Source organism: Bubalus bubalis, chromosome 2, assembly GCF_019923935.1.
Source record: "Bubalus bubalis isolate 160015118507 breed Murrah chromosome 2, NDDB_SH_1, whole genome shotgun sequence".
Taxonomy (NCBI): domain Eukaryota; kingdom Metazoa; phylum Chordata; class Mammalia; order Artiodactyla; family Bovidae; genus Bubalus; species Bubalus bubalis.
In genome coordinates, this window is record NC_059158.1 from 15150651 (window position 1) to 15172639 (window position 21989).

Below are 21989 nucleotides of genomic sequence, written 5' to 3' on the forward strand. Positions count from 1 at the left end.
TTCGGTACAACTCACTTTAGTTTGAAGAATCAGAGGGGGAAGTTTGATTTTTACATGGAAACATAGTTTCATTAATAAATATGTATTTTTTTTTAGGTAGTCCTATTTCTATCACTCTGTGTGTGTGTCTATTTATATATACACTTATATTCCAGGGGTTGGTATGTTTCTGCTTCTAAATGACCATTATAATTGGATTCCTGATATGTCGACAAATTGGGTTTTCTAGTATGTATGGGTGGGATGTTTTTCCTCAGCTCTAATAATGTTCAGTGCAGTTAGCCCTGTGAGATTTGGAACAGATTATTTGCTCCTGAAAAATCCAAAACAACATTGAATGTTGATTCAACAAGTATAGCAATTATTGTTCAAAACATGCCTTTTTCATATAGGTTTATCAGTATTATGAATTCATAAGTATGCATAAATAGTGAATTATGTAAAGCAAACTAGCTTTAGGTTCCATACTTTGTAATGTGTAATAATTTTAGCTAATAAAATGGTTTAGTAACATTCTTCACTGATTTAGATCAAATGTAAAAACCAGCACAGAATCAGGGTTTTGTAGCTGATTTATAAATAACTGCTGAAAGCCTCAGGCTTAAAACTAAATTTGGTTTAACAGGACGAATTTTATGTGACACTTGTAACAACTTAGAGAGATGTTTATTAAAGATGGTTAATAAGCCCACTGAGACATATTTGACCATTATTTAAAGGAGATGAAGTGTGAATTTACATTGAAAATTGGAAAGATAAAAGATCTCTGGAAATAGAACATTTGACTGTGTCCCATTCTACATATAAGACAATCTTCTTTTTTCATCCTTGCATTAAAGCCATACATTTCTGTTTTAATCACTTACATCTTTATTTCTGTCTCCTCAGTGGTCTCATGTTATTATCAGTTGACATGGTTACCCTTAGCATAATTGTTTCCAACTGTTCCTATTAATACTTCCTCCTCTTATTATGTGTGATTGAAAAAGTGAAAGTTGCTCAGTTGTGTCCGACTCTTTGTGACCCCATGGACTATATAGTCCATGGAATTCTTCAGGCCAGAATATTGGAATGGGTAGCTGTTCCTTTCTCCAGGGAATCTTTCCAACCCAGGAATCAAACCCAGGTCTCCCGCTTTGCAGGGGGATTCTTAACCAGCTAAGCCACAAGAGAAGCCCAACAATACTGGAGTGGGTAGCCTATTCCTTCCCCAGGGGATCTTCCCAACCCAGGATTTGAACCGTGGTCTCCTGCATTGCAGGCAGATTCTTTACCACCTGAGCTATCAGGGAAGCCCATTGAAATGATGTAAAAATTAATATTTTCACTTGGCTTTTCTTTCAAATTCTGTTGTCCTGTTTTCTTTTCTTCCTCTCCTTCTCTTTAGCCACAAAGGGTGATGAAATTCACAGTAGTCACAAAATAAATCAGTATTCATTGGACAGCGTTCTCTTTCCATGACAGTGCTAGGCATCAGTGACCATCCAGAAGGAACTGAACAGAGAAGCCATGTGTGAGTGTCTAATGGTGGACCATGTGGCTTGGTCCCTTCAGAAGTATAGCATGTTCATTTTCAATATAAATTTGCTCTCAGAGTTTCCTTTTTGCCTTCCACATTTTTATTCCTTGAGCATGTTTCCCTTTCCTGAGTCCTTTTTTCCTATCTTTCTGTCCCACAGATAAACCTTGTTTAAGACTTCTTCAGTTTTATTCTTTATTTTGCCAAATACAATTTGTTTTAGAGGGTAATACTGATACCTACTCATATAATGGGTAATGATTTGTATTAATATTAAGAGTATATGTTTTTATTCTGTGGTCTGTAGATATAAGGAGTTAATTTGATGCAGCAATTCTGTTTGCAAAAAGATTTTTAAAAGAGATGGTATATAACAGGTATAAAAGTTTTATACTGCTAGCTTGTTTTTATTTTTATTTTTAGTAATCATTATGTGATTGAATTTCCTTTCTTTCATCTTTGGCCAGATATAATGAAGGGCTTTTATATTATTTTCTACTTCATTTTTAGTGTAGTATATTTTTTCAATTAAAAAAAAAAAAAACAACCCAGACTATTGTTAGGTCTGCCACTCTCTAATGAATCATTGGATTGGAAAATAACTCATTATATCATCAGGCAGAGATATGTTCCTTTATTTGCATGTAGATAGTGGAGATGAATAATTTATCAAATGTTATTAGTACGGGCTCATATTGCTGAAGTCTCAGCAGGATATAATGAAATTTGTCTCATGCTAGTATGAAAATAGCATGCCTTTGCATAGTCATTATTGAACTTTTGGCATCTCTCAGAACTATTACGTTATCATGCCAATCTTGCTCACCTCTTCATTAACTGGACTTGTGATGGAAGAGTTGAACTTATCTCAAATCTGTGAAATCTGGTATGCCAAATGCTTGCCTGAGTCGAGCTATGTTTCTCCATCAGAGCAAGAATTTTCAGAGTAAATGAAGTACTTAATGTTTCTTATTAAAGTGATTAGTACAAAAAGGCTATGACTAATGGTTTTATTACTTCTAGTCCTGAAAAGCTGTCTGTACAGGAGATGTTTAAGCAATATATCTTTCTGAATTGAGGGATGATGAAACATACATATAATTGCTTATATGAATCTTATACTGTGCTAATTATGTATTTGAAGTTATTTTAAATAGTTGCTTTAAAAAATTTGGCTTTGATTAGCTTGTGGCATGACTGTATGTGAAGGTCAACAAATCTCCCCACAAGCAGCAATAAAACTGGACAAATGGTCAAAAACTAACCATTCTGGCACTGTGGAAATTGACCAATAGCAGTCAGCAAACTGAGAAGTGTTTCTTTGTGCGAACAACTGAACTTTGGGTAAAAACAGTATCAGTCTAAGGTGTTTGTGCTTTCGGTAAGAACAGTGTGAGTCTAAAGTGGTACTGTTATTTTCTTTCCTCAGCTCCATAGGCAAGGTTGTTCACCTAGGGCAGAGCAGGCTGTGAAAACCAGCAGCTTCACTGCTGTACCAAGAAGCTTCAGTTGACTTGGAGAACTGTTTAGACTTTAATGGCAAGTGGCTAGGGGTGAGTAAGTTGGAGGCGAGGGGGCAGGGGTTGGTAGGTAGGGGATGGAGTGTCTCTGACTCTATATACCTGAAGTTGTAGCTTGTTTGGCAGAAGTAGTAGACAGACAGACTAGCCACAGCTTTAGCAGAGACTTCTGGGAAGTGAGACAGAGAGAGGATGCTTGATAACTCTTCACAGACTGAAAGTTGATTAGAGGGTACATATGCCCAGCAGGGACCAGAGTGGGCCCAAGCCACTTAAACTTGCCTGTCTGCTGGAGCTTGCATGCACACTCTGAGAAGACGGGAGAGGACCCAAAAAAGTCCAGGAGAAAGTAAAAGGTGGGGCAGACTTGAAAATGGCCCTAACATTGAATGCTCTCAGCTCACACACAGATTAGTCAACAACACGTAGTTAGGAATTTTACTGGCTTAAGGTATTTGAGCATATGTTGACTAGTCCTTCACTTAGCTTTGCTATGCAGATACAGAATTGATTGCTAGAAAGTTACGTCTGGGGGCATAAAAGCCAAAAAAAACCAAGAAGGGAGATCAATGGCCATTCATTGTGGAGACATAGAATTCACAGATTTAGTCCAGGTGAATTACTAAACAAAGACAGCAGCAACCTTTAGGGGATAAATTTGAATTGAGAATTGCTGCAATATATTACCTAAAATTTCTAATATTTAATAGAATATTATAATACAAAGAAACCAAATATACATGTAAGTGAGCCACTTTGCTATGTAGCAGACATTAAACACAACTTTGTAAATCAACTATGCTTCAATGAAATGAAAACAAAACCGAGTATAACCATAATCAAGGTGGGACAAAGCAATAAGTATCAATTGTCTTTGACCAGAAATGTTGGATTTAGAAGACAGAGACTTAATAGAACTAAGTGAAGTGATGTTAAAAGTCTTAAGAAAAGGATGATGACAGTGACTTGAATAAAGAATCACAAAATAATTCTTCCTAATTCTGCTGCTGCATATGTTTGGTTATTTTTGTAATAAAAGACTTAAATAAAACCACCTCTGCCCTTTTGAAAAAAAAAAAAAAAAAAAAAAAAAAATGGAAATTATATGAGAACCAGTAGGAAATATGGAGTTGAAAAGTACAGTACCTGAAGTGAAACATGCATTAGAGAGGCTCAACTGCAGATCTGACATGGCAGAAGAACATTTGTGGATAGACTAAGAGAAAGACCAGGCTTGGGTAGAAGAGCAGATGAAAAATGAGAAAGGCCTCAGAGACCAGTGGGACATCTGGTACACCAACAGATGTATCATCATGGGAATCCAATAAAAAAGCAGTAACAATAACAACATTTTTTAACAGTACTGGATGAAAACTTCTGAAAGTTGATGAAAACTGTTACTTTTGGATCCAAAAAGCTAAGTGAGTTCCATGTGGAAAAATCCCAGAGATCTGCACCTATGCACATCATAGTCATCATTGAAAGAGAGGGAAAATCTTTATTGCATAAGACAAATTACATATTAATACTATGTGTGAGAGAACAAAAAGATTAATGGTTGACTTCTCATCAGAAGCAACAGAGGTCAAAGACAGTGGAGTGATGCATTCGGTACTCAGAGAACAAAACTGTCAACCAAGATTTCTATATTTAGCAAAAGTATCCTTCACAAATAACAGCAAACTAAAGACATTTCCAAATAACAATTTTTTTGGTTTATAAGAAATATTAAAGATAATTTTTCAGGCAGTAAGTGGTGCCAAATGGAAATTCCCAGGAGGAAATGAAGAGTGCTAGAAGTGGTGATTTGGAGAAGGCAATGGCATCCCACTCCAGTACTCTTGTCTGGAAAATCCCATGGATGGAGGAGCCTGGTAGGCTGCAGTCCCCGGGGTTGCTAAGAGTCAGACATGATTGAACGACTTCAATTTCACTTTTTACTTTCATTCATTGGAGAAGGAAATGGCAACCCACTCCAGTGTTCTTGCCTGGAGAATCCTAGGGATGGCGGAGCCTGGTGGGCTGCTGTCTATGGGGTCACACAGAGTCGGATGCGACTGAAGGGACTTAGCAGCAGCAGAAGTGGTGATTATGTGGGTAAATATATTGTACTCTGTACATGGTATTTTTAACATATTAAAAAGCATGCAATTGTATAAAACAACAATTCTAGCATTATATTTTTGGGTTTATACAACTATTTGAGGGCTTCCCTGGTGCTTCAGATGGTAAAGAATCTGCCTGCAATGCAAGGGACCCAGCTTCGATCCCTGTATTGGGAAGATCCCTTAGAGAAGGGAATGACTGGCCACTCTCTCCAGTATTCTTGCCTGGAGAATTCCATGGACAGAGGAACTTGGCAGGCTACAGTCCATGGGGCGCAAAGAGTTGGACACGACTGAGCAACTGAACTGAACTGATGTTAATATATGTGATGACAATAGCACAAAGGAGGAAGAAGGAAAAGAGATGACGCTGGGACAGTTGAATATCTGTGTGCAAAAATAAAGTTAGACCTTTATTAAAACAAAAAAAGTAACACAGTGGGCCCTAGACCCAATTATTAGAGTGAAAATGATAAAACTTGCAGAAGAAAATGTAGGAGAAATCTTTGGGCTTTGGGGCTAGTCAAAGAGTTCTTAGATATGACACCCAAAGCATGAGCTATAAAATAAAATATAGGTAAGTTGAGCTTCATTAAATTTAAAAAAGCTTCAGTTTTCAAAATATGCTATCATGAAAGTGAAACTCTAAGCCACAGACTGAGAAAATATTTACAAATCATATATGTCATGAAGGTCATATAACCAGAATATGTAAAGAATTCTTGTAATTCAATAATAAGACAAACACTACAACTAAAATATTGGCAAAATACTAGAGTAGACATCTGCACTGGTGAGGGTTCCCCAGAGAAAGAGAGCCCAGTAGGGGGTGTGTGTGTGTGTGTGTGTGTAAAAGCAGGTAGTATTATGTTACTTTTTCCCACCATCAAGGAGGCTGAGAATTCCCAATGTCTGTAGTCAACAAGATGAAGACTCCAGAGACCTGATGTGTCATTCTGGTCCAAGCCCAAAGGCCAGAGAATCAGGAGAGTTGACGGTGTAAGTTCTGATAGGCAACTGGGAAGGCATGAGACCTCAGAAGATCTAATATTTCAGTCTGAGTCTGAAGGCTGGCAAAGACCGCTTACTCAGCTCAGTAGTCAGGTGGGAGGAATTCCCTCTTACTCAGCCTTTTTGTTCTATTCAAGTTTTTGATTAATTGCATTATGCCTACCAGTGTTAGGCTGAGCAATCTGCTTTACTCAAGTCTACTAATTCAAATATCAGTCTCATGCAGAAACGCCCCCACAGACACACCCAGAATAGTGTTTGGCTAAATGTCTGGGCACCCTGTGGCCCAGTCAACTTTACGTATAAAATTAACCATTACTACATGTTACCAATTGGGAATACAGTTGGCTAATCACATGAAAAGGTGTTCAGTATCATTATCATCATGGAATGCATAGTCACTCAAAGCACAGTAATATACCACTACATGCCCACTAGAATAGCTGTTCTCAGAAGTTACAGTATGAGGTCTTGGTGATGTGGAGAAACTCAAACCTTCATACATTGCTGGTGGGATATAAAATGGTAGCACTTCTTTCAAAAACAGTTTTTTCTTATAAAATTTAAATTTACAGCATAACCCACAATTTTCCTAGATATCTATCCAAGAGAAATGAACACATATATGTGCATGAAGATCTGTATTCAGATATTCATAGAAGCATTATTATAAAAGGTTAATTGGAAACAGTCCAAATGTTCATCAGCTGGTTGATAGGTTAACAAAATGTATCTTTGGTATGGGAGCAGGGATAGACTATAAATAAGCTTGAGGGAATTTTGGAGGTGATGTTCTAAATGTTCTAAAAATGGGTCATGATGACTGTACAGCTGTATAAGTTTATTTAAAATTGTTGAATTGTGTATGTACAATGGGTGAGTTATATAGGATGTACCTCAGTGATATTATTAAAAAATCATATGTATATATATAAATAAAATGGCAAAGTAAATACGGAAAATAATAATTAGGAAATATCAAGCAGATGGAAATTCTTTTTTCGGTTCTTCCAACTTGTCTGTAAGTCTACAGTTAATTCAGAATTTTAATGGGTCTTAGTGTTCTGATTCTTTTGTAATGGTTTTTGAAAAATTGTTTAAAAACTTTTTTTTCTTAAAAATCCAACCCTCGTGTGTCATTTTATCTCAGCTTTTTATTTTTTACTTCTTTGATTGACAGTTTGCCTTGAGCAGATGATCTACTTTTGTACTTGGCCTTCAGGACCAGTGCCCAAGTGAACCCTTCCTACTTCCTATACATGTCTGTGTCAGAGACCACTCAGACCTGTGGAATGACACTCTGAAGATATTCCTGTTTCTCTCATCTGTGCAGTATAAAAGTGCAGATATTCTAAGCAAGGCGCTTATGACTGGAGGACTTGGCCACAGCTGTCTTTCCCTTTGGTAGTTGTACTTAAGGTCAATGGTTATATCTTCTCTGGGTCATTTTGTTTGTTTTCTTCTTTTTATAAAAGAAAAAGTTAAATGAGAATATCAACAGATTTGTTGAAAGCAGTAAATTAAAGTGATGTTGTATGACTCATGCTCACATATATTTATGTGCTTTATTTGAAGGTCACTCTGTGAGACTGTTGGGTCAGAAAAAGGATAATGGAAAACGTTTGGGGGGAGCACGACTGGATTTGCCAAAGATTAGGAAGAATCCACTCATAGAAATCATTTCCATCAATACTGGGTAAGCTTCTCTTGCACTTACTCATTAAACATTCAGTGTACTCTAGTTTTTTGTATATTTGTTTGTTTTCCTGGCTATATGATATAGGAAAGTAATTGAACATTTCCATGGGAAAGAAAAATAAAAAATGAATTTTTTAAAGAATCATACCTGAATATCATTCCCTCTAAAATGTTCCCTGCACACAGTTACGCTTATATTTGAAGCAAGGGTTTTTGTCTTTATAAAGATAAAAAATAAAAAAAATTAACATTATTCTAACTTCTCCTTTTTGGTTATAAACACGGATTTTATTTTTCAGCTCTGCCCTTGGATAAAATCTTTTTAAGAAGAGTATTTCATTCTGTAAAATGGTTACTACACCCATCATCTTTGACTATTTTTTGAGTGGGTTTTATAGTAAACATTGCCCAAGATTCCTAACCATATTCTGATTCTTAACTATCTGAAATGAAGGTTTTTCAGTGTTACTTTTATGAGCCTTAAACTGCAAATAAATACACGTTGTGACTGGATATCAAGCACTCTGAATTCCATGTTGATCTGAAGTTCTGCCTGACTCTTAACTCCTGGGATAACCAGTCATACTTGGTTTTATTTCCTTTTGTTTAAATTATGATTGCATCTGATAAAGTTACTTATTTCCCACTTTGATCTACATTATCATAGGCTGATAATAAACTTAAACCTCAAGGGGTCCCTCCATTTATGCATCTGCCTCACATTTCCCACGGATTTAAGCCTTCCTGCTCCTTTAAAATTTTATCTTCCTTCCCTCTTTTAAAAAATTGTTCTTTACCTGCCCTTTGCTTTCTTCATGCTCTTTCCCATTGAGAACAGGTGAACTTATCTTTCCTGCTTCAGCATCTTCCTGCCTCTTTCCCAGCCCATGCCATCCTTTACTCCTACACTATGGCAACTGTCTTGTCACTGGTCATCTTTGCTCTTGTCTCATCACCTTCTGGTTCATCCCACCACTGCGACCAAAGACCAAGGAATGTTGATTTTTCCTTAAAAGCCCTGGGGGCCTTTCAGCTGACTTTGTGAACTTGTCCAGGACTAACTCTGGCTCTGTGTGGAAGATTCAGAACCTTCCCCCCAGCCCCAAGCAAGTCTTACTACTTCTCCACTCACTTCGGGCAATCCTGCTGACACTGTTGTGTGCCCCTTTCTGTGGGTGGCTGCTTGTTCCTCCCTCATGACCAGACTGAATACCTTCCTCTACACCTACAGCATTCCCTGTTTGCCTTGATTGTGGCATTTTTCAGAACGTATAATTTATATTTTCTACTGCATCATGAGCATCGTGAGTTTAGAAAGTATTTCAGTTGTCACTGTTACTACCTCTGACTTCAGTGTCTAGTACAAAGTGAGTACTCGATAAATGTTGAATTAATATTGTATTTTTAAATTATTTCTAATTTATTTGGCCATATGTTTTTCAAAATTTCCCCTAGGTAGCCATTGTAAATGCATTAAGTTAAATTTCTTCCCCTATATTATAACTTAACATTGGCTTCTCTTGGACTTAGTGTTTCTTAAAATGAGGCTGTGGACTTTTTCAAGCTTGCTGGATATTTCCTTTCACGCTCTCATCCTCTTACATCTCTCATATTACTGTATAGGAAAGCCCCTTAGTAAGTAAATCAGCAAACATTCTTCCACTGTTAAGAGGATTCAGTTCATACTGTCACTCCTTGAGGTAAGAGTTTCTAAACTTCTCCGACTGCTAATCATTCTTCAGAGTCAATTGGAGCCTTATCACTTGTTCCCAGGTGAAAGTATCTCTGTGAGTGTTTGTCAACGATATCACTCTTAACATCTTTACCTTGATTTTTTTTTAAACCTCTGATAGAACTCATAGCTTTTTTTTGTTTGTTTATATTTAAATATTTTAAGAGTTCTATGGGTAATTATTTCTTTCAAGTGAAAATGATCACCTCCATCAAAATCTTACACTTTTCAAAGTTTTATGGCTTTCAAATTAAATATGGATATACAAATTTCATTTAAATGTTGTATTCATCAGTTAGGGAAGGGATTCCATTTGTAACAAATTTCATTCCATGTATTGGTAAATTATCAAAGTGACTATTTTTTTTAAATTTAAATTTATTTATTTTAATTGGAAGCTAATTACTTTACAATATTGTATTGGTTTTGCCATACAGTTTTACAGTTCTAACTTAAAATGTAAAAGGGGTATATTAGTTGCTTTAGCCAAGGAACAAATTGAAACTCTCAGATCATGCTAGATTGTGGATGAGCTGAGATGACTATTTATTTGATCATATTGTGTATAATATGAGTACCTTTATTTCTTAAATAGCACTTACCTTTTCCTTCTATACTGTCCCAATTTTATGTTCAATTATTCATCCTACTCATGTTTGCTGTATTGCATATATAAATTTGGTCCACTCTGTTCCTTGTCCCAATTTACAATGTTCTTTTTTTTTTTTTTTGAGATGAACCTTTTGAGGTTAGCTGCCCCTTGTCCAATGTCACTCTTATTTCTAGACTGTCCCTTATGGGATAAGGACTCCTTGTAGACATAAATAGGCGCATGTTTGTCTAATAGGATGATAAAGCTATATGGATATGACTCAATACAAGTGAGAATAAAATTAATCATTGCTAATGTATATATCAGTGCTAAAGAATATTCAAACTACCATACAATTGTAAACTTTGGCAGTACATGAACCGAGAACTTCCAGATGTACAAGCTGGATTTAGAAAAGGCAGAGGAACCAGAGATCAAATTGACAACATTCATTGGATCATAGAGAAAGCAAGGGATTTCCAGAAAAACATCTGCTTCATTGACTACACTAAAGCCTTTGACTGTGTGGATCACAGCAAACTGTGGAAAATTCTGAAAGAGATGGGGATACCAGACCAACTTACCTGTCTGCTGAGAAACCTGTCTTCTGTATGAGGGTCAAGAAGTAACGGTTCGAACCGGACATGGAACAGCAGACTGGTTCCAAACTGGGAAACGAGTATGACTGAACAATAGCAACAACAATGTATGTTGCTTAATATGTGCCAGACACAATTCTGTGAAATGCGTACTTTTTCCTGTATTTAATCCTCAGAAGAGCCCAGGAGATTTTTTTAGTAGATGAGGAAACTAGATTACACAGAAGTTTGGTGACTTCACATTGTCCTGCAGCTAGTAGGTGGCTGAGACTGTGACTTATCCACTGTTCCCATCAGGTATTTTTGTGGGTTCATAGGAACAAGGGGTCATATCAAGTGAGGGGACAAAGTAATCTTTGCATTATAATAACATTTGAAATGCTACACACACACACACACCCCCCCACACACCCCCCCCCACACACACCCCCACACCCCCACATCAGTATCTGTAGGCCACCCATGTTTCTTGCCTGTGGTTCTGATAGCAACCCAGCCAGGAAGGAACAAGTGCCTGGGTGGTACTTTCGGGCATGAAAAGCTAGGGTGGAAGAACTGTGAAATGGTTAAGAAGATGGGCTTTGGCATTCTTCAGTGGATTTATTTGTTACCATGGAGCTAGAAGTTCCAAAGAGCGGTTGGAGGTAGAAGTACAAAGCTGAAAAGAAGCCTTAGTTGGAGGGGGTGAGAATTGAGGTCATTGAAGGTGAATGGTCAGTGCCTGTGTACAGAAAATAAAAGAAGAGAGAGGAATTATTTATGAAGTAGAACTAGTCAGAGGTGAAGGTTTTATGAATGTGTAATGTCTAACTATTACTTTTGATTCCTTAAGGAGAAGTGATACTGGGATTGTTGTTGCTCTTCAGTTGCTAAGTCCTGTCCAACTCTTTGCAAACCTATGAACTGCAGCACACCAGGCTCCCCTGTCCTTCACTATCTCCTGGACTGCTCAAACTCACGTCCATTGAGTCGGTGATGCAGTCCAACCATCTCATCCTCTGTCGCCCCCTTCTCTTCCTGCCCTCAATCTTCCCCAGCATGAGGGTCTTTTCCAATGAATTAGCTCTTCACATCAGGTGAATAAAGTATTGGAGCTTCAGCATCAGTCCTGTCAATGAATATTTAGGGTGAATTTCCTTTAGGATTGATTGGTTTGGTCTCTTTGCTGTCCAAGCAACTCTTAAGAGTCTTCTCCATCACCACAGTTCAAAGACATCAGTTCTTCAATGCTTAGCCTTCTTTATGGTCCAACTTTCACATCTGTACATGACTACTGGAAAAACCATAACTTTGACTAAACGGACATTTGTCAGCAGAGTAAGGTCTTTGCTTTTTAATATGCTGTCTAGGTTTGTCACAGCTTTCCTTCCAAGGGGCAAGTGTCTTAATTTCATAGGTGAACCACTTTGAAAGAGCGGGAAAATTAGAAATTTTGTTAGAAATTAGTAGGCTTTGTTAAACGATGATTACTCTTTGGAGGAGTTCAACTATAAAGTGAGAGAGATGGTCTTCAGAAAGATTTTTCTGAGCTTGTTTATAGAGGCAGAGAGGTAAGGATTAGAAATATATTGACAGAAACTGAACAGGAACAGTTGTGAACATAGGTAGATAGGTAAGTGCTGGGAGAAAGATGCTTTCATAATTCCTTAGAGATAGGATTTAAGGACATAAGTTTAATTGTAGAACTTATCACTTCATTTTTCTTAAAGATTTTCACTGATTTAGTGAAAGATGTTCAGTCCCTCCATGCCATCAGGCAGGATGGAGGGTGGAGGTTCTGTGTCACATTCCTTTATGCTTTGGTTGATATATTAATGCCGTGGTCTCTTTTTGATGCCACTGACTTCAGATACAGCCAGTGCTTGATCAGAATAACCCTCACCTTCTAGGATTTATCACTTTTCTTCTTCCCCTCTTTTCTGCCTTTGATGGTAGTGTTCAGCTGATATTCTACCCTTGGCATTTTCTATAAACTGGAAACCATATACAATCTGAGATTCTAATTAAATATTTGGCCAGAAATAATCTTGTTTCTGAGGATATATTTAATGAAATTTGAAGATTCATCCAGAGTGTTTTTTTGTTTCTAATTTTTTTTTTCGCCTTCATTAAATTCATGGAGTGAGATCATGGTTCTGACACACAAGAGAGTAGGAAATCTGTGGGTATTTATGTAGAAGCGTATCAACCAAGTGTTCTGGTCAGTATAATGGGGAGTCAACATGTGCATAAAAGGAGGAAGTATGCTGAGGTTGAAAAGCTCAGTGTTTTGTCCAGGACCCCATTTATGTGATTGCTTTATTTGGTTATTTATTTTCTAGTAGTGAGAATGGAGTGTGGAGATAGAAGGTAGTGCTGGGGACAAAAGGTTAAAAATCAGAAATTGGGCCATAAAGAAAATCTCTGGTTCATTTTGCCTTCTCTGTCACTATTAAAGTCATCATTTTTGATAGTCCCTTGGCAATTTTTGTTCTTCTGAAGCCAGGAGTTGGATGCTGCTCAGAGGTTCTGATATAAAGTATGTCATTTTTTAGACACTACTATCAGATTATCACCAATTTGAAGGGATAATCCTCCACAAGGCTAAACACGTCTTAGAAAATACCCTCTGACCCTGTAATACTTTACTGATACTTTCTCTTTTAAAATTTATCTTGTCTTTCTTGTTATTTGCCATCTGCCAGACATAAAATGATGGTATATGGGAACTTTTAAGGGGAATCTAATTTTTTTGAGATTACATACTTGAATTTATTTTCATTTTTAAAGTATCTGTTACTTCCCCTCCCAGCCCCATGACACTTCAGCTTTGGGAAAACAAACTAATTTGGATGTTTTAACTTTTTTCTGTAATGTCCAGAATTTATAAGTCCCTATTCCAGAGCTAGATGGGTAGGTGACTGAATGAATGAAAGAGCAAAAGGGCAAATTTCTCTCATATAAGTGATGTTATTTTTAGAGACACAGAATTACTAGTAACATTTGGTTATCTTTCTGGTTCTAATGGTAAAACATGAAGTAGTTATTAACTTGATATAATCACAATGCATTTGAAAATACAATGATTATTGCTTACCACATTACCAGGTATTGTGTTAGATATTATGACATATACAAAGATAAACATTTCCGGAGTCAAAAGGTGACCAGTACTGACTGAAATAATCTAAAACATGCGGCTCTAAATGCAGAGTAAATAGCACCTCCTCTGTGGGGAGCTTATTCTGTTCCGTATTCTGGGGAATGAATGCTCGTGGGTTCCAGCATGACCCTGTCTAGGGCTGAGGGTGCACAGCAGTGACTTCTGAGACCTCTGGAGGTAAGAGATGTGAGACCCTCAGTTATCCTCTCACTGCCCTTCTATGAGATGTGACAGCCACACAGAGAAATGGTCGTCTTTTCCTTGACTTTTGTCATCAAACAAGACTACTGCCCTTATCAGTACATACGTGGAAAATGTAAACCTCAAATGCTGTTTTTTAATGTTACTTTTAAATTATAGCTTTCAGAAAATAATGTTCTGTTTAGAAAATTTTTTTGGAGGTATTTAATTGTAAGTGTTCTTATAAAGCTTGAATTAAGGTTCCAAAGAGATCCTTGGAGGGTTGAATATATGCAGTATCACACTTTTGTTAGGCTAAATCTTTCTAATATTTTGTAATTTGTTAATATCTTAGCATGGTGTCGATAAATAAGATGTTCTTTTTTGCTCAGTTATACTGTACTGTTCTGTTCACATGTCTTGATTGTATTAACTATGTCCCTATTCTGAATCTGCTCTCCTGAGAAAAGTTCCCTAAGCCTGGTGCCGTCCTCAGAGACATTCAGGTCCTGACACCTTTCTCTAGGAGACTGTATCTCAAGATAAAATATGTTCCAAAAAGAATTCAGCAGACTTAATAGTCACTTATTTACTTAACATTTATGGATCAGAATCTTTTTTTTACATATAGACCACTGATTGACTATAAATTAATGTAAGTCAGTTTTGTCATGTGTAACTCTAGAGGTTTTTTGATGGACAGTAGTAGCTACCAATGAAGATTAGTTTGCTTTCTACAACCCAGCTGTCAGGTTATAATGAAAGCAAGTCCCAGCGCAAAATCTGCAATGAGAGTTTAAGTAAACTGGCACCTTCTACCTGTTCTGTGTGATTAAATCAGACCTTGCAGGAAAGGGTCACTTGAGTCAGATGAGACAGTATGATTAGCCTCAGGCAGCCAGAATCCTCTACTCAGTGTCTAGAGTGAGTGTAAAAGAGGGACCAAGACAGAATAGTGTCCTTAAGGGTCAAACTGTTTCCTTTGTTTCCCCATCTATTTGCCATGAAGTGATGGGATGGGATACCATGATCTTTGTTTTCCGAATATTGAGTTTTAAGCCAACTTTTTCACTCTTTTCTTTCATTTTCATCAAGAGGTTCGTTACTTCTTCACTTTCTGCCATAAGGATGGTGTCATCTGCATATCTGAGGCTATTGATATTTCTCCTCACAGTCTTGATTTCAGCTTGTGCTTCATCCAGCCTGGCATTTCACATGATGTACTCTGCATATAAGTTAAATAAGCAGGGTGACAATAAATAGCCTTGATGTACTCCTTTCCCTATTTGGAGCCAGTCTATTGTTCCATGTCCAGTTCTAACTCCTGGAGGCAGGTCAGGTGGTCTGGTATTCCCATCTCTTGAAGAATTTTCCACAGTCTGTTGTAATCCACAGTCAAAGGCTTTGGCGTAGTCAATAAAACAGAAGCAGATGTTTTTCTGGAAGTCTCTTGCTTTTTCGATGATCCAGCAGATGTTGGCAATTTGATCTCTGGTTCTTCTGCCTTTTCTAAATCCAGCTTGAACATCTGAAGTTCATGGTTCAAGTACTGTTGAAGCCTTGCTCGGAGAGTTTGAGCATTACTTTGTTAGCTTATGAGATGCATGCAATTGTGTGGTAGTTTGAACATACTTTGGCATTGCCTTTTTTTGGGATAGGAATGAAACTGACCTTTTCCAGTCCTGTGGCCATTGCTGAATTTTCTAAATTTGCTGGCATATTGAGTGCATCACTTTCACAGCATCATCTTTTAGGATTTGAAACAGCTCAACTGGAATTCCATCACCTCCACTAGCTTTGTTCGTAGTGAAGCTTCCTAAGGCCCACTTGACTTCACGCTCAAGAATATCTGGCTCTAGGTTAGTGATCACACCATGTCGTTATCTGGGTCATGAAGATCTTTTTTGTATAGTTCTTTTGTGTATTCTTACCACCTCTTCTCAATATATTCTGCTTCTGTTAGGTCCTTCTAACGTCTAAAGGACGTTTCTGTCCTTTATTGTGCCCATCTTTGCATGAAATATTCCTTTGGTATCTATAATTTTCTTGAAGAGATCTCTAGTCTTTCCCATTCTACTGTTTTCCTCTTATTTTTTTGCATTGATCACTAAGGAAGGCTTTCTTATCTCTTCTTGCTAGTCTTTGGAGTTCTCCATTCAAATGGGTATATCTTTCCTTTTCTCCTTTGCTTTTCGCTTCTCTTCTTTTCACAGCTATTTGTAAGGCCTCCCCAGACAGCCATTTTGCCTTTTTGCATTTCTTTTTCTTGGAGGTGGTCTTGATCACTACCTCTTGTACAATATCACAAACCTCTGTCCATTGTTCTTCAGGCTCTCTATCAGCTCTGATCCCTTGAATCTTTTTGTTACTTCACTGTATAATTGTATAGGATTTGATTTAGGTCATACCTGAATGGTCTAGTGGTTTTCCCTACTTTCTTCACTTTAAGTCTGAATTTGGCAATACGGAGTTCATGATCTGAGCCACAGTCAACTCCCGGTCTTGTTTTTGCTGACTGTATAGAGCGTCTCCATTTTTGACTGCAAAGAATATAATCAGTCTGATTTAGGTGTTGACCATCTGGTGATGTCCTTGTGTAGTATCATCTCTTGTGTTGTTGGAAGAGGGTGTTTACTATGATCAGTGCGGTCTCTTGGCAAAACTCTGTTACCCTTTGACCTGCTTCATTTTGTACTACAAGGTCAAATTTGCCTGTTACTCCCAGTATCTCTTGACTTCCTACTTTTGCATTCCAGTCCCCTGTAATGAAAAGGACATCTTTTTTGGGTGTGTGTTCTAGAAGGTCTTGTAGGTCTTCATAAAACCATTCAAGTTCAGCTTCTTCAGCATTACTTGGTTGGGGCATAGACTTGGATTAATGTGATATTGAATGGTTTGCCTTGGAAACAGATAATTCTGTCATTTTTGAAATTGCACTCAAGTACTGCATTTCGACTCTTGTTGACTGTGAGGGCTACTCCACTTCTTCTAAGGGATTCTTGCCCACAATAGTAGATATAATGGTCATCTGAACTAAAATCTCCTGTTCCACTCCGTTTTAGTTCACTGATTCCTAAGATGTTGATGTTCACTCTTGCCATCTCCTCTTTGATCACTTCCAATTAAAAGACGCTTACTCCTTGGAAGGAAAGTTATGACCAACCTAGACAGCATATTCAAAAGCAGAGACATTACTTTGCCAACAAAGGTCCGTCTAGTCAAGGCTATGGTTTTTTCTGTGGTCATGTATGGATGTGAGAGTTGGACTGTGAAGAAGGCTGAGTGCCGAAGAATTGATGCTTTTGAACTGTGGTGTTGGAGAAGACTCTTGAGAGTCCCTTGGACTGCAAGGAGATCCAACCAGTCCATTCTGAAGGAGATCAGCCCTGGGATTTCTTTGGAGGGAATGATGCTAAAGCTGAAACTCCACTACTTTGGCCACCTCATGTGAAGAGTTGACTCATTGGAAAAGACTCTGATGCTGGGAGGGATTGGGGGCAGGAGGAGAAGGCGACGACAGAGGATGAGATGGCTGGATGGCATCACTGACTCGATGGACGTGAGTCTGAGTGAATTCCGGGAGTTGGTGATGGACAGGGAGGCCTGGCATGCTGCGATTCATGGGGTCACGAAGAGTCGGACATGACTGAGCTGACTGAACTGAACTGAACTGAATTTACCTTGATTCATGGACCTAACATTCCAGGTTCCTATGCAGTATTCTTTGCAGCATTGGACTTTACTTCCATCATCAGTGGCATCCACAACTTGGCATTGTTTTTGCTTTGGTTTGCTTCTTCATTCTTTCTGCAGTGACTTCTGTACTCTTCTCCAGTGGCATATTGGGCCCCTACCAACCTGGAGAGTTCATCTTGTGGTGTCATATCTTTTTGCCTTTTTGTACTGTTTATGGGGTTCTTAAGGCAAGAACGGAGAAGGTGATGGCACCCCACTCCAGTACTCTTACCTGGAAAATCCCATGGACAAAGGAGCCTGGTAGGCTGCAGTCTGTGGAGTCGCGAAGAATCGGACATAACTGAGCGACTTCACTTTTACTTTTTACTTTCATGCATTGGAGAAGGAAATGGCAACCCACTCCAGTATTCTTGCCTGGAGAATCCCAGGGACGGGGGAGCCTGGTGGGCTGCTGTCTATGGGGTCACATGGAGTTGGACACGACTGAAGCAACTTAGTAGCAGCAGCAGCAAGGCAAGAATGCTGAAGTGGTTTGCCATTCCCTTGTCCTGTGGACCATGTTTTGTCAGAACTCTCCACCATGACTCGTCCATCTTGGGTGGCCTGCACGGCCTGGATCATAGTTTCATTGAGTTAGACAAGGCTGTGGTCTGTGTGATCAGTTTGATTAGTTTTCTGTGATTGTGGTTTTCATTCTTTCTGCCCTCTGAGGGAAAGGATAAAAGGCTTATGGAAGCTTCCTGATGGGAGAGACTGACTGAGGGGAAAAGTGGGTCTTGTTCTGATGGGTGGCACCATTCTCAGTAAATCTTTAATCCAATTTTCTGTTGATGGGCAGGACTGTGTTCCCTCCCCATTGCTTGACTGGAGACCAAACTATGGTGAAGGTAATGAAGATAATGGTGACCTCCTTTAAAAGGTATTGCTGCAGCTGGTGACAGCAGCCACGAAATTAAAAGATGCTTGCTCCTGGAAGAAAAGCTATGACCAACCTAGACAGCATATTAAAAAGCCAGAAACATTACTCTGCTAATACAGGTCCATCTAGTCAAAGATGTGGTTTTTCCAGTAGTCATGTTATGGATGTGAGGGTTGGACTATAAAGAAAGCTGAGTGTCGAAGAATTGATGCTTTTGAACTGTGGTGTTGGAGAAGACTCTTGAGAGTCCCTTGGACTGCAAGGAGATCCATCCAGTCCATCCTAAAGAAAATCAGTCCTGCATTTTCATTGGAGGGACTGATGCTGAAACGGAAACTCCAATACTTTGGCCATCTGATGCAAAGAACTGACTCATTTGAAAAGACCCTGATGCTGAGAAAGATTGAGGGCAGGAGGAGAAGTGGACGACAGAGGATGAGTTGGTATCACCAACTTAATGGACATGAGTTTGAGCAAGCTCCAGGAGTTGATGGTGGACAGGAAAGCCTGGCATGCTTCAGTCCAAGGGGTTGCAAAGAGTTGGATGTAAGTGAGCGAGTGAGGTGAACTGAACTGGACTGAACTAAATGGTCCAAGACGATGCTACCCGAAGTGTGATCTGGGACTAGTGCCGACTTATTAACAACTGTGGATGGCTTGTCTGTGACAATTACAGAAACTGAGAACAGGCACCTTAGAAACTTTTAAGATGGTTTAATGTTGCTGTGATGTCTTACAATTTCTTTTCATTGTATTTCACAAAAATACTGGTTTACAACAGGTTGGAAACAAAAATCCTGGTCTATCACTACAGTTTGATAAATATCAATCTCAGCTAGGGTGTTGCAAGATTTGTTACCCTCTTTCGGCAAATGTTTCAGCCAATCGGCTCATGTTGAGAGTCACTGATTTCAGTAATGTGATCCCATTTCTACTATCTTTTATGCTGATCAGTAAGCACTTGTGTTTAGTAGTCAGCCATTTTTTTCAGAAATCAAAATTTATTTCTGTCATTTATTATGCTAATTTGCAAAGCCTGTGCTGTTGACCAAAGATAAAAGACAGCTAAAATGTATCAATTATCTCTGGAAGGTAATCTTTCTAATTAAGTACTAGCAAAAGGAGTCTGTTCTCAGTTGTAGCTCAAAATAACTCCTACAGTTTTATATTACACCCTTGACATTAGGGTTTTCGAAAGTAACTTATAGAAGTCCTAACAGGGCCACATGACTCTTCAAACTTAAGGTTATAACTATTTTTTTGGCACATCCCTAAGGTCAGTAGATAACTGTTATTATTCTTGTGCTTCTGTAAGCTTATGGAGGCCAGGAAATATCTCTTAGTAATGAGCCTGGAATGTGGCTCCAGTGTATTCCAGAGAAGATAGAGTTTATGGTTCATCTAAGGGACCTCTGTGCTTGGGGTTTAGAGTCATAGACACTGTTATTTTCTAGCTCCATGACTCAGATATGTTGGGTAACTTCAAAGAGCAGATCTCTTTTGTAAGTTGGACACATACTACGTGCTGTAGACATAGCCTGACACATCATGGGCATTTCAGTAAGTGTTTTCCATAACATTATGGTCTTGCTGTATCCTGTTCTCTATCAGCATTCTCCAAGCCACCCCTGCCATCCTTTCTCTTCACCCTTTGTACTTTTTTGGCTGGAAAGGTGCTGGTACTAGAATTTAAGGTTAGGAGTTTATCTGAGAATCATTAGCTCCTCAAATTCCTATTTCACTTGTTGAGTTTTAAGTGAATGTTTGATAAATAAATGGAGAAAAATTAATCTTAGTCTCACCCATAGCTTGTATAGCAGTCTTCTTCAAAATATTCACTTCAGAAGCATTTTAGTATTTCAGTGACAGCAGCGTTACTTAAATGCAGGAAGTTCTCTGGCTGGGCTGGACTATAATTCTAATTACTTCTCTCTGGCTACAGATGATTGTTTTGTAGAGAAAAAATGTTAATTTGGACCATGAATGAAGTGAAACCTATCTCAAAAAATTAAATGTGTGAAATTGAAGCATTCATGTCAATTTTGAACTTGTTACATTTTTGCTTTTATCCCAGAATTAGTTGTCCTGAAATTTGAAGCTTTTTTCATATCTTCAGTGAAACCCCAGATACCTTATTTCCACTTAACTATTGTGCAAATAAAATTTTAAAGTAATCTTATTTTTAGTGCATCATAAAAACTGTATTTGGGCAAGATCATTTATAAGAACAGTGGATGGCACTATTGGCTCATACCTGTGAAGTAATTATCATTAAGTTGCAAAATTTTGAAATGCAAGCCATTTTAATAAATGGCTTTAAGTGGCCCAGTTAAAAATTTTAGGCAGTGTTAAGGTGGATATTTATTCTTAAATTTTGTAACTTCTTTTTTATGTATCATTATTTTATATAAACTTTGAAATGAATATATAACTTTTTTAGTAATTATATAAATGGATGATTTTTAAAAGCCATTTCAAGTTCTAGCATGTTACAGTCTATAATGTCGTTGTAACTAAACAGTGCATTTTCCTTACTATATTTCTCTGATCAACAAAATTGTTTACTTTGATGAAGCTAGAAGAACTCTGAATTTGGATAAAAAAGCAAAATTTAAAAGCACTCAAATTTTAGCAAGGAGATTAAACCCCAAGGAGATCAAGACATAAAGAAATCAACCCTGGATATTCATTGTAAGGACTGATGCTGAAGCTCCAATACTTTGACCACCTGACACAAACAGCTGGCTCATTGGAAAAGACCTTGATGCTGGGAAAGATTGAAGACAGGAGGAGTAGGGGACAACAGAGGATGAGATGGTTGGATGGCATCACCAACTCAATGGACATGGATTTGAGCAAATTCTGGGAGATAGTGAAGAACAGGGAAGCCTGGTGTGCTGCAGTCCATAGGGTCACAAAGAGTCAGACATGACTGAGCAACTGAAGAACAACAAATTTCAACATATCGTTAAAGAAACCTTAAAGATAATTGAATAGAATGGTTCACAATTTTTTTCAGGTTTGGAGATTGTATAGTGAGGATATACATTAGTTATAGATACTTACAAATGCTTTTATAGCTTAGAAGGTTTATTATTTTATTTCATGTATAGAAGTCTTTTATATTTGTTCTTTAAGAAAACTGAAGAACCCTATTTTTGGACATTGATTTATTCAACAAACATGGCTGAACATTTATTAAGTGCAGAGAGTTGAAAGGTGCGTTAGTTTGTTGTCTGCCCTTAAGAATTCCACAGGAGACAGAGTGAAAGAAGC

General features: G+C 38.0%; 1 protein-coding gene across 11 annotated transcripts in view; it reads left to right on the forward strand.

The window, feature by feature from the left end:
• CDKAL1 (CDK5 regulatory subunit associated protein 1 like 1) overlaps positions 1 to 21989 on the forward strand; it is a 617913-nt gene that overhangs the window by 209796 nt on the left and 386128 nt on the right. For all 11 annotated transcript variants that reach the window (XM_045162607.1, XM_045162600.1, XM_045162601.1 and 8 more), the window contains one exon: positions 7731 to 7851. In XM_045162607.1, coding sequence (XP_045018542.1) covers positions 7731 to 7851 — 121 coding nt within the window. The remainder of the gene's footprint in view (positions 1 to 7730; positions 7852 to 21989) is intronic.